Source organism: Scyliorhinus canicula, chromosome 1 (genome assembly GCF_902713615.1).
Source record: "Scyliorhinus canicula chromosome 1, sScyCan1.1, whole genome shotgun sequence".
Classification (NCBI taxonomy): Eukaryota; Metazoa; Chordata; class Chondrichthyes; order Carcharhiniformes; family Scyliorhinidae; genus Scyliorhinus; species Scyliorhinus canicula.
The window spans coordinates 20,841,641-20,854,517 of NC_052146.1; the positions used below are offsets into that span (position 1 = coordinate 20,841,641).

Sequence of the window (12,877 nt, forward strand, 5' to 3'; positions counted from 1 at the left end):
ACTCCAACCCATCTAGAAATTCCAGCATCTCACGGTCTCCCCGGGTGGCTCTGACCTGTACAACCTCTCGTAGAATTCCTCAAAAACCTTGTTAATCAGCTCCGGAGCCACCACCAACTTCCCGGCACTATCCCTTACCTGAAGAATTTCCCTTGCTGCTGCCTCCCTCCGGAGCTGACCTGCTAACATGCCTTGTCTCCATGCTCATAAACTGCACCCCTCGCTCGCCTCAGTTGGCGCACCGCCTTCCTGATGGATAGTCGGTCGAAGCTCGCCTGTAGTTCCTTCCTCTTCCCCAGCATCGCTAGGTCCCCATCCTCCGCATAACTCCTATCTGCCTCCAACATCTCATCTATTAGCCTCTGCCGCTCCAACCTCTCCTCTTTGTCCACCCTGGCCTTAAACAAAATTACCTCACCCCGCACTACCGCCTTTAGAGCCTCCCAGACGACTGCCATTGACACCTCATCCGTACAGTTGAATCTTACATATTCCTTAATTACCTTTTCAATTTTTTCAGAATACTTGGTTCCCAAAAGCCCCACATCTAGTTTCCACCCCGGCCTCTGCACTGCCCCCTTCTCCAGCACCATATCCATCCAATGTGGCGCGTGATCTGACACAGCAATTGCAGAGTATTCCAACTCCTTGACTCCAGCCAGCAAAGCCTTTCCCACCATAAAAAAGTCAATCCGCGAGTATACCCTATGGACTGCTGAGAAAAACGAGTCCTCCCGTTCCCCTGGGTGCAGGAACCTCCAAGGGTCCACCCCTCCCATTTCCACCATTAGCCCAGCTAGCGCCTTTGCCCCCCCTGATGGGACCAGCGAGCGCGGCCGTGATCTGTCTAACCTCGACTCCTGAACCAGGATCCAGTCCCCCCCACAATCAGCTTGTGTGTGTCCAAGTCAGGAATGGCTCCAAACACCTTCCTCGCAAATCCCGCATCGTCCCTGTTGGGACCGTATACACTTACCAGCGCCACTAATCTCCCGTCCAGCACCCCGGCCACAATCACATATCTACCCCCCTGATCTGCCACTACCGTCTCCGTCTGGAAGCGCACCCTTTTGCTGACCAACACTGATACCCCTCGAGCCCTTCCATCAAATCCAGAATGAAACACTTGGCTAACCCAACCCTTTTTAAGTCTCACCTAATCCTTCACCCTCAAGCGAGTCTCCTGCAGCATTGCCACATCGGTTTTCAGACTTTTAAGATGCGCAAGCAACCTTGACCGGACCTCCTAGCCCTCTCCCGTTCCACGTAACTATCCTTACTGGGGGTCTCACCCCCCCCACCTTTCTTATCCACCATCAACATACCGCCGGGCCCTGCCCCATAAGCCTGACCCGCCCCTGTCCATTGTTAACATCGAACCCCTTCCCCCCCTCCCAAAACCCCCCCCTACCTTTCCCCCAGAAACAACATCCCCCAGCACTGGTTCCACTAGTTAACTGAAATATTATTTATCTCAGAAATACCAACTCTCCACCCATAACCTCGTTCTTCAGACGTAGAGCCCGAGTTGCTCCAATTTTCCCACCCCATCCCTTAAGACTTGGGATCAATCTTTAATGCACCCTTTCCTTTGTCTCCTCAATATAATAAGTATTAGCTCCATTTGTGTTAAGTACAAGATAATGCGACTTGCAGTGGTACAGCACACATCTTACCATGACCCTAAAAAGTATGATATATTTAACCCCACATTAAACTGCTTTATTGTATTATGTTTCCCAATGAAATTCAATACAAAAAGAGGCAAAGTCCCAGGAGCGTTCAGTCAACAGACAGTTGCCTCGACATTTCAATAAATTCGGGAACCAGTGTGAAATTCGGCTATCAGACCAAGAAATTCCTGGTTTCAAATCGCTTGCTTAGTTCTTCCATGGACCATAGGTTCATCTGGCCATTGGTTTTTAAGATATATTGTTTACAAGGAGACAAATGGGTGAAAACATTACCTGTTTAGCACAGGGCTAAATCGCTGGCTTTTAAAGCAGACCAAGCAGGCCAGCAGCACGGTTCGATTCCCGTAACAGCCTCCCCAAACAGGCGCCGGAATGTGGCGACTAGGGGCTTTTCACAGTAGCTTCATTTGAAGCCTACTCGTGACAATAAGCGATTTTCATTTCATTTCATTGGCAGAGGTAACCAGTAAAAATAGACGGGGATATTACAGCATGATGTCCCATGGTACAATGCCAACAAATATGAAGTGAACTGCCCCCCCTGCCGTAGTCTTTTTTTTTTAAGTCCTCTCACATCACATCTCCCGGTCAAGCTGTCAAGAATCATAGTGATACACAGACACTAACTTCTTAACTGTATACGTATCTTGGTCTAGACTATGTAAGATTTCAGTGTTTCCTCCAGAAATGGGCAGTCTCTTTTAACATCTCTTACTTACTCGGACACAAAACAAATTTGTAATAGGTGATTCCTATTCTTGGATATCTAACGTCCAAACACATGCTTTCTGTTTTAACCATTCACAAGCTGTAGAAAGATGTCTAAATGTCATTAACCGTTTTTGATCGAGTTGTGTAATTCTGATTCTAATGCTAATCTCCATTTTAAAATAAAAACTCTATGGTCATTGCTCCTCTGAACCTTTCCTTGTTGTTCTTAATGTAGCATTCTAGAAACGCTGTGCCACCCTGCTTCTTCCCTGTATTTAAATCAAGAATCAACAAAATGTTTCTGCAACTCATTTTTCCCTCAGATCTGTGCACCTCCTTACTTTTCCAAGTTTTCTTTCTTCCTAAAATAAGTAAGCTCTAAAAATTCAAAATTGGCATAATCTAATCCCTGCTTCTAAATTTGCTCGGTCTTCTTCAATTATCAGCTGTGACTCAGTTGCCACATTCACATACGAGTCAAACGGTCAAGGATTCAAGTCCTACTCCAAAGACTACAGCACAGAATTTAAGTTGATGAGCAAGTGAAGACAGTGTTGCATTGGAGGAGGTACTGTCTTTGGATAAGATGTTAAAACAAACAGTGGATGGAATCCTGGGCTCTCGCTGGTGGCGAGCTTAGACGTGGGAAGGATATGTAATTAAGCAGCACCAGAAACCTGCCACTTTCCCACCTCCATCAGAATTAAGTTCAGGGTGAAAGGACCCACGGTTGACCTTCCTGCCCTGCCACCTTTAGGAGACCCTTAAATCAGCTGATGCTGGTATCAACCTAGTGGCAGGCAGGCCTGCCAATATGCAGTGTGCATCACACGTAAAACTGTGCAGCCAGCTTGTCACCTCAAGGCAGGAGTCCTCAATCAAAGACATTCAAGTCCCTGATCAACAGACTCAAAATCAACAATGGGATGGGGATGGGTGGAGTGCTGTTGAAAGCCGCAGCATGCTGCTGCACACACACTCCCCTACACACACCCCACACACATACCCTTGGCCTGCGTTGCTCCACGATACTAGGTTCCTGCTCTGTAACACAGCTGAGCACAAAAGCTGCCGGCCTCTGATTGACAAGACCTCCATTGGGGTCTTGATTCCAGGGAAAGGCCCGTTGCTAGCCTCACCACGTACGCGGCTGCTTGTGGCTTGGCAGGCCTTCCTGAAAAGAGGCAACAAAGCTCTCTTGTCCGGCAGAGCATGCGTGCAACGTTTCAACAAGATACCACCCTCCGCCTGCACACTCGGAGGGACACAAGGTCTCAGGACACTATTACAAAGAGCAATTTCTCTCCCGTTTGCTGGCCAATACTAACTCCTCAACCAGCTACACTAGAACTGATTATCTGCCCATTGTCCATTGTCACTCCACCATTTGTGGGACTTTGTGGTGTTTTGCAACAGTGACTAAACTTTAAAAAAAAAAGTATTTCCCTGCTGTAAAGGCTTTTCAATCTCCTGAGGTTGTAACAGGTGCTAAAAAAATGCAAGCCTTTCTTTCTATCCGATTTTTTTCAAATCAAATTTAGTGCAAAACTACACCTATTGGTCTTGGACACTCATCCAAGATTTTCCAAATAAACAGGAAACAAACAATAAGTCAACTTGATTTCTGAAGGGTATATGATTCTTTCAGAAAATATCCATGATGCTCAAAGTGTACAGCATTGCCATGAGAAATATATAGCATAATTCTGAATAAAACAAAGTACAGCAGGAATGATAAGAATTCAAACAATAAACTGTTGAAGGATAAAATGCTTTAAAAAAAAGGTTCAAAATATTCCATCAGATGCTTTGATAAATATGAAAAACAAAATAAGTTAAACTCTAAACATGTAAGTAACGGGCTGGTTTAGCTCACACGGCTAAATCGCTGGCTTTTAAAGCAGACCAAGCAGGCCAGCAGCACGGTTCGATTCCCGTACCAGCCTCCCCGGACAGGCGCCGGAACGTGGCGACTAGGGGCTTTTCACAGTAACTTCATTGAAGCCTACTCGTGACAATAAGCGATTTTCATTTCATTTCATTTTCAAGTTGCCATACTGGCACTGTGGCAAGCACTGCTGCCTCACAGTGCCAGAGACCCAGGTTCAATTCCAGCCTTGGGTGGCTGTCTGTGTGGAGTTTGTACGTTCTCCCAGTGTCTGCATGGATTTCCTCTGGGTGCTCTGGTTTCCTCACACAGTCCAAAGATGTACAGGTTAGGTGGACTGGCTATGCTAAAAATTGCCCCAAGTGTCCAGGGATGTGTAGGTTAGGTGGGGTTATGGGGATAGGGCACCAAGCTTGGGTGCTCTTTCAGAGGGCCAGTACAGACTCAATGGGCTGAATGGCCTTCTTCAGGACTGTAGTGATTCTATGGTTCTATAGTCCTAGATGATCATAGGTTGCTTTCCCCTTTGAGGAGGAGTGCTGACTAGTGGCGATTTAACATGAGGGTCACCACACCTCAGGCGAGGGCTAAGGTTGGAAATAATCTCAGCCAAGATTGAACTCTCTCTCCTTCACAAACAAGCTGTACAGCCAACTGAGCTAAACCAGCCCCCAAACAAGTAATAGATAACTGATGATCGCAAAACAAATCTCATTGATACAGATGTTTCAAGTCATTTGAAAATGAATAGATTACACCTTCTAAAATTTTTGCTTTATTCTTTTGACAACACACATTTCACAACTTAAAGGGCATTTCATTCACTTATTTTGTAGTAACGGTTGTTACAGAATGGTCAGCCAGCACACACACCGTCATTTGCAATGATCCACAATAAACCAACAGCTGAATAACCATGAATGACACCCTTATTTTTTTTTAACAGTTGAGCAGAAACTAATCTTTAGAAAACTGTACTGTTGGTACAGATTTAAAATATATGCACAGTGAATGGGAATAGTATATCAGGATTCTGCATTTTGATCCAGACTCCATTGCAATGCTTTTTAAAAAGCCGATTTATTTTAAATTAGTAAAAGCACACATACCTTTGGGACTAGTGATTGGATTCCCTAGTTGTCTCCGTTTGGCATCACTTAAAATATCAATGACTAGAGTGGCAAACTCATGAGCGTTGAATCGCGCCAGCTTCTGTCTTCCCTGCAATTTAAAATAATAAATACAGATAAGAGTCTGAATATGGATACCATCTTAGCAACTGGGTGATGTTGTGAATGGAGACAGTAGTTCTATGATAATCAATTCCCAGAACTGGACTTTTTGAATTTAGTCATGAAAAAGTAAATGTTAGCTTCCTCGAGGCAACAAATTAAAAATCTAGGGCTGGATTTTATCTCTGTAAAACAGGTGAGCTGCTCCCCTGCATAAACAAAATATAGGCACTCATGTCAGCAATATCACATCATCACGCCAGTCTCCCAAATTATGGAAGGCGAACCGGTGCAGAAATAGGCAACACGTCTGCCATTTGGAGACCACTAATTAACAAGTCATTAAGCTAGTTAACAACCAAACCATCTGCAATTTTTCATTGGCCACTGCATTGTTTGGGCATCAGACAGTAAAACGTTTGAGACTCTTCCTTCCCTTCTTTTCCACAAGCTGATTTACTTGCACAGTATTCAAACTTTTATGATGCCAGTAAGTGTACAGGCACCAACTGATTACGTGATAATTCATTCGATTATCCCCTCAATTTTATCAAGTTTACATACAGTACATGAAACAACAAAGCATTCACTGAAAACTTGCCTGATTCCTAGTTGATGAGTACTCTGGGTTCACAGGAAGGAAGGGAATGACTGTTGTCTCAGTTACCAAGGTGCTGTGGTTCTGAGTTGTCAGCCAAACTGTGCATACAAAAATATGTTAAATGCAAACATTTTACTCTACACAAACTAAATAGAAACTCAAGGCAACCATCAATGCAAAGGGACACAAAGGGATACAAACTGTATTGGAAATTAATTTTCAATCAATCTCTTGCAAGATTTAATATTCATCTGAGGAAGGAGCTGCACTCCAAATGTTAGTGATTCGAAACAAGGTGAAACAAGATTTAACCTGGTGTTGTAAAACTTCTTACTGTGCCCAACCCCAGTCCAACGCCATCATCTCCACATCGAAGATTTATCAAGCTCTGATCACGTAACAGTAATTAAAATGACTCTAATGAAACAGCTTACTTGTGACTTTACATGCTAATGAAAATGAAAAAATGAAAAATCACTTATTGTCACGAGTAGGCTTCAATGAAGTTACTGTGAAAAGCCCCAAACAAATATCTGTGCTTTCATGAAAATGTATGGCGGCGATCTAGAATGCTATTCAAATAATCTAAAATATATAAATTCCTAATTTGCCTGTCACACCCAAGTTCTGGTAACATATTTAAGTGATTGATAAATAACTTGAGTAACAAGGGCGGCACAGAAACACAGTGGTTAGCACAGTTGCCTCAAACTCCAGGGTCCCAGGTTCAATTCCCCGCTGGGTCACTGTCTGTCCAGAGTCTGCACATTCTCCCCGTGTCTGCACATTCTCCCCCGGGTTAGGTAAATTGGCCATGCTAAATTGCCTTGGGTTAGATGGGGTTGCTGGGTTTCGGGGATAGGGTGCAGGTGTGGGCTTAAGTAGGGTGCTCTTTCGAAGAACAGGAGCTGACTCGATGGGCCGAACGGCCTCCTTCTGCATTGTCAGTTCTATAACACTTATGCCTGTATTTTGTCATTCCTATGTTTTCCATCTTCACCTCTTTCCCCCACACAATCTCCCCCCACCCCGCAAACCTACATTGAAAGTGCAGTGTTCAAGTATCCACAGTAAAATTGGTCTGAAGAAGCCTGCTGCAACTTTCAACACTGCTGTTGACCCCCAGCCCTTACCAAGCACCAAATATTCCATTTTGCTGGTTCCAATCTTCTTGCTGGAGAAAAGCATGGTCTTCTTCGTAACTACTGTCCATGCCACCAGCCTCCACTGCTCCTATTAACTTTTATCTTCAAGACCGTACTGCTGGTCCCGCATCTCACCTCCTTATTAAGTTTGAAACTAAAGATTTGCTTTTGGCATTAAAAACACTTTAAAGATAAATCACTGGTTCTCAGCTTAAGTGAACTAGCATTCATACCTTCCTGTACTCCAGGAAAGAATGTTATAAGAGCGTCGGGAAACAAAGCCTTGGCAATAGTTCGAAGGTTGGGATAACGTGATCAGACACAAATAGGCAGCAGAGAGCACAAGGATTATGCACAGCATTAGTAGACTCAGGATCAGTGCATCTCAGACCCATGATCATTTTATAAACTTTAATTACTCTATTTCACAAAGTGACAGTGAGTGAAATAGAGAGCTGGCAAATGGCAAAACAGGAGTGGCAAACAGAGAGAAGCAGCAACATCACACACAGAGACTATTTACACTAATTTACTGTGAGCAATCAAATCAGAGATATTCTCTCTCACTCAATCCCGCTCCCCCCAATCCAACCTTGGCGTTCTGGTCCAGCATTCTTTCCTCAACCAGAAAAATAGGTTAAATCATTAATCTTGTCATGTATGACATAAATTGGCTGTTGCATTTGCTTAGTTGGCCAAAAACACCTCATTTTAAACTAATGCATATCATGCAAAGTGCTTCAAGAAATTGATAAGAGAACTGATAATGTACAATATAAATAAAGAACAAAACCCGTACGTTAATTTATCTCTAGTTAATCCTGAAAATGGACAAGATCTGTAGCACCCCTTAATCAAACCCGACTTCCTAACCCATCAAGCCCAGCAAAACCTGGCAAACTGAACTTCCAGGAACTAGATTTCAGCTTGGAGTAAAGATTAATTAAACATTAGAGGTTCTACTTTGAGAGGCCCATGTCCAAGTATTATAGCTACTGGGCTACTTTCCCCAAAACTTTGATGTGCGATGCGAAAACAAGCAGGCTATATGAGAAAAAACGGTGAATGTTAAAAACGAGCCACGGGAAATTTCAAATAGATAATTGAAAGCAGAATTCTCTTTTCGCAATGGGAAGCAAAAATATCGCAATATTGGCTTACAAGTTACAGCTGAGTCCTCACCTGCATCAGTCTCCCTTCGGTCTACTTCATCATATACATCCATAGCTAGCTCCTCAAATAAGTGATTACTTAGCTAGAAATAGAAGCATAAAAAGCATTTTAATCTACTTCAGGAAAAAAAAACACAACTGAGGTGCAACTACATAAACTATTCACTGCGCTTTGAGAATGTTTAAGATGCTATTTAATATACATTCAACTTTAAACTGGAAGCAGTTTGAAAAACACTATGAAAAAGAATTAGGGTCTAAATGAAAGAACTGCACATTGCACTTAGAAGATCACTAGGGCTTTAACGCCCTCCAAGTCCATTTTCTCTCCGAGAAATACCCACACCCCCCTCAAAAAAAAAATCGGTAACATCTTTCTTTCCCTTTGCTTATTTTGTGAGTGCAAACTAAATGAAGAAAGGTGTTTCAGCTACTCCTAACCGGAGGAGCCTTGCTGCCAATAATTCCATAGTTACTTGGATGGTCAAATAGCAAAAATGGTTAAGGGAGCTTGTTTAGATGGTGACCAATCTGAGACTGAGACAGAGCCCTCCCCCCAGCTGTCCAAGTGGTGAACTAAAAGGTGTGATGCTGGTGAACTATTCCTGCAGACGTGAATGCAATTGTTGATTGCCTAAATAACATTACAACATAGTGTTCAAGATTGTACTCATCACCACACATGGGGAAGGTGCTAGAAAAGGTGACACGAACAGCTCCTGTCGTGATGATTGTATGAAAATGTCATATTTTATATTTTTTTGCAGTAATCTTGTTAAAACCTGGGTTGATATGCATGCAGACAGTGTAACTGCCAGAGCGGTGGTTAAGGTGTCATAAAAGTGGGGTAATTATCGATTGCCAGGTGACGTGTTCTGTTAATAGATCTTGAAAACCATTTATTTATTTACAGGTAGCAAGCTAATGGAAATTTTATTTACATTTAAAGGACCTCTGTGGTGTAGATAATTTACATGGGGTATTGTGTTTGGTCCGGCTAAACAAATCAAGGGACATCTTGTAAGAAGAGACAAAAGAGTGCCCGATGCTGTGGGTACAGGTGATGTAGGTAAATGGGAGGGGTCAGGTCTGTCTGAAAAGGGTTGGTCCTAGAACTCTCAGCTGAACCGAAGTGTTTCAGTTTGGTACTGAAAGGTTCTCTCTCCAAAGGTTCTGCACATAGAAAAGCAAATAGAAATCTGGTTGTTACCGTCATTCACGAGTGGTATTTGAAATATATTGATATGCTTAATTGGAATATAGTGGCAGGTTTAGGAAGTTACGGTTTTCTCTTTTACTTAAGAACTGTTATAACGGTTAACTGTAAAGCTATTTCTTTGTTGCTAATGTAGTTAATTCTGTATTTAAATTAAAGTTTATTTTAACATAAAAGATACCTATTGGTCAGTGTTATTACTCCTGTGGGGCAGTAACATTTCTTCACAGTTTTACAAATTGCATAGATCTGGGTTCTTGTCCAGGATCCTAATATTGTCCATTAGTGAAGCCAAACCTTTGAACCATGGGGCTAAGCCAGTTTTTACACTTTAGAAAGAGTTAGATTGTTCTGTGAACAAATAAGCAAGAGGTGAATGGTGAAGTTTAAAAAAAAATATATACTTCTACATTTCTAGCTTGTTTGAAATTGGTCTGGAAGTTTCACATTATAGACAAGGTGAACGAACAATTATGCAATGCTGTAATCATGATAATTGTGGCATCAGCAGTAGGCAAACTAATCAGGCCAAACAGGAAATTAAGCAATAAAATTGCAGGTATTATCAAGTTTATGGTTACAGGATACTTGTGCAATGTGTAAAGTGTCACAGATACTGGACTCAGGTGAAACAATATTTCTTCCTTGTGGTCTTTGCCCTGTAAATCCTCTTTCCCTATTCCCCCCTCTTATTTTATGGGTTGCGTCCCTCCTCTCATATTAAGTGTATATGCAAATAAACTAGCCCTCAGAGTTTACCCCGTCTCGAGTTTGCTGTGGGGTTATTAATAGAAATTGGATCACACAGAAACTGAGGTATTGGGAAATACGCTTCCGTTTATAAAGGAGAAAATTAAAATCAAAACATCTGTGGCGAAAGGAGAAATCAAGGCTGTTTAAATTAAATCCCCTACTGTCCGTAACAAAAGTTATTAAACATTTTACAAAGCTTTTCTCAGATTTATTTGTGCTTTCTGGGAACTTGATAAGCAGGATAGCATGCAACATGAATGAGGATGCATAATTATAGAATCCCTACAAGGCAGATGGATGCACTCAGCCCATTGGAATCTTCCTGGCCCTCTGAGAGCATCCTACCTAGGCCAACTCCCCACCCTAACCCTGTAAATCCACCTAGCATGCACATCTTTGGACTGTGGAAGGAAACTGAAGCACTTTGAGGAAACCCACGCAGACACAGGGAAAACGTACACACTCCACACAGTTACTCAAGACCAGAAATGAACCCACGTCCCTAGCACTGTTAGGCAGCAGTGCTAACCACTGTGCTCCAATGCTGACCTTGATGAAAATGTGAACAGAAAACCAAAATCATTCCAAGCATACATGTAATAGGTATTTTACTATATAATTTTTTAAGACTAGGATTCAAATTTAGCCTCTTTGCATGCAAGTCGTATTCTGTCACAGGACAATTGGGCTGCAAGAGTCCAAGAAAACTCACCGACTGTAATTTTTTCTTTGCTGCTTTTGCTAGTTCTGACAAATCTAAACTGCTGAAGACGGAAGATAAAGAGCACCATAATTAATGAAGTAACATAAACACTAAGCAGTATTCTATTTTTAACAGCTTTTTGTGATGTTGAGTTCTAAACCAGTGCTGCCATCAAGTTTTGCCAAAGTTTTAGTAAAGTTTTAGTTAAATGATTTGGCATTACATAAGACAAATAAGGTGATACTCTCAGATGATTCCGTATAGATGATTCCGTATACAAGTTCACAACCTAGTCTTGTACTGAGTCACAGACTAGGATCATCCTAGATTAGTTCTATTAGCTGATTCAACTGGAGCAGCTGTGCAGGGCTCCATTCTTTGAATTGTACCCTCCACACTGTTTGAAAGGGCAGAAAGGTAGTCCTGTGGCATTGATCCAATTCTTCCTCTCAAATCAAATTCTACAACATCACAAAGATGCAATGCTTTTCTTTACTATTCTGTTACGAACCCCACATTGGCACAATAATTTATGGTCTTCAATGCTGAAATTTGGTGTCTTAATGGACATGATGACCTGCGATCCCATGAAGTCACACGAGGCAATGCAGGAAAGGGTTATTCATAACATAGGCTGCAGGAAGGAGGACTTGTAACATTACAACATTTCAGTTTAAAGGAAAAAAGAATAAACATCCGAGCATGCATTGCACTGATCCTCAACTTTCAGATCTAAAAGCAGCTATTTATTATGTATTACTTACAGGAGCCTTTTATCCCAAGGGTTGCATTCAAGGAGGAAGTACATAGATATACATTGATTAGGCTGTCTAATAAGATTACAAACACTTCACATGGCCGAAGCATCAACAGCACAAAATCAAATTTATACAGTGATCATCAATTAATTTTGAACAACTTCTGCAGACTTTTTGATTCCTTTCACCATAAAAAAGCAATCTGGGCTCATTATTCATCTGGTAATTACAACATGCAGCAGGAATTGAGTAATACTGACTAAGGAGTAATGACAAATGATGACTAATCTTTGATCATAATCCCATGTAAAGTTACTGGACCTTAAATAGAGTTGTACGTTGCAATTAGAATAGGAAAAAAACAGCCAGGGCTCAGCTGCCATCAATGATAGCCACTGGACAGTGAGTGAAGACAAGCTCAGAGGGAACATTTGAAAAAAAAACTCCGAAGCCATGACACAATCGTAGATGAGGACGTGTTTGTGGAAATGATTCAGTTCCCCATCAATGATGATTTTGGACCCCAAGTGGAGACTTTGAAACTTGGAAAAGGAGATCCCCATCAGCTGTTCTTGAAAATCTGGGACAGAGAAGAAATTCCGGCCGACTTCAGGGGTGCCGTCATTGTTTCCTTTCTTAAAGATGGTGGCAAAGTGGAATATGGAAACTATCAAGGAATCTCCCTGCTCTGCACTGCATGGAAGATAATCACCCAAATCCTTGCTAGCCGCCTTTTCCAGTTTCTGAAGAAATCCTTCCAGAAAGGCAGTGTTGCTTCTGACCAAACAGTGGAACAACAGACATGATTTTCACTGCTTGACAACTGCAAGAGAAATGCCAGGAGCAACATTCTCTACATGACATTCTTCGATCTGACCAAGACTTTTGGCTCAGTAATCGGAGGGCTACGGAAGACCCTGTCAAAGGTCGGCTGTCCAGAAAAATTCATCAACTTCCTCCTGACTCCTCCTCAAGATGTTGGCGACAGTCCTAACCGATGGAAA

The 12,877-nt window shown here is 42.2% G+C and overlaps 1 protein-coding gene across 16 annotated transcripts in view; it reads right to left on the bottom strand.

Moving 5' to 3' along the window:
* Positions 1–12,877, bottom strand: part of git2a (G protein-coupled receptor kinase interacting ArfGAP 2a) — a 130,380-nt gene that overhangs the window by 53,451 nt on the left and 64,052 nt on the right. For 13 of the 16 annotated variants that reach the window (XM_038817417.1, XM_038817248.1, XM_038817621.1 and 10 more), the window contains exons 9-13: positions 11,880–11,885; positions 11,125–11,176; positions 8,454–8,526; positions 6,127–6,224; positions 5,403–5,514 (exon numbers count right to left, since the gene is read on the bottom strand). In XM_038817417.1, coding sequence (XP_038673345.1) covers positions 5,403–5,514; positions 6,127–6,224; positions 8,454–8,526; positions 11,125–11,176; positions 11,880–11,885 — 341 coding nt within the window. The remainder of the gene's footprint in view (positions 1–5,402; positions 5,515–6,126; positions 6,225–8,453; positions 8,527–11,124; positions 11,177–11,879; positions 11,886–12,877) is intronic. The other 3 variants (XM_038817333.1, XM_038818028.1, XM_038817712.1) reach the window with 1 other exon arrangement.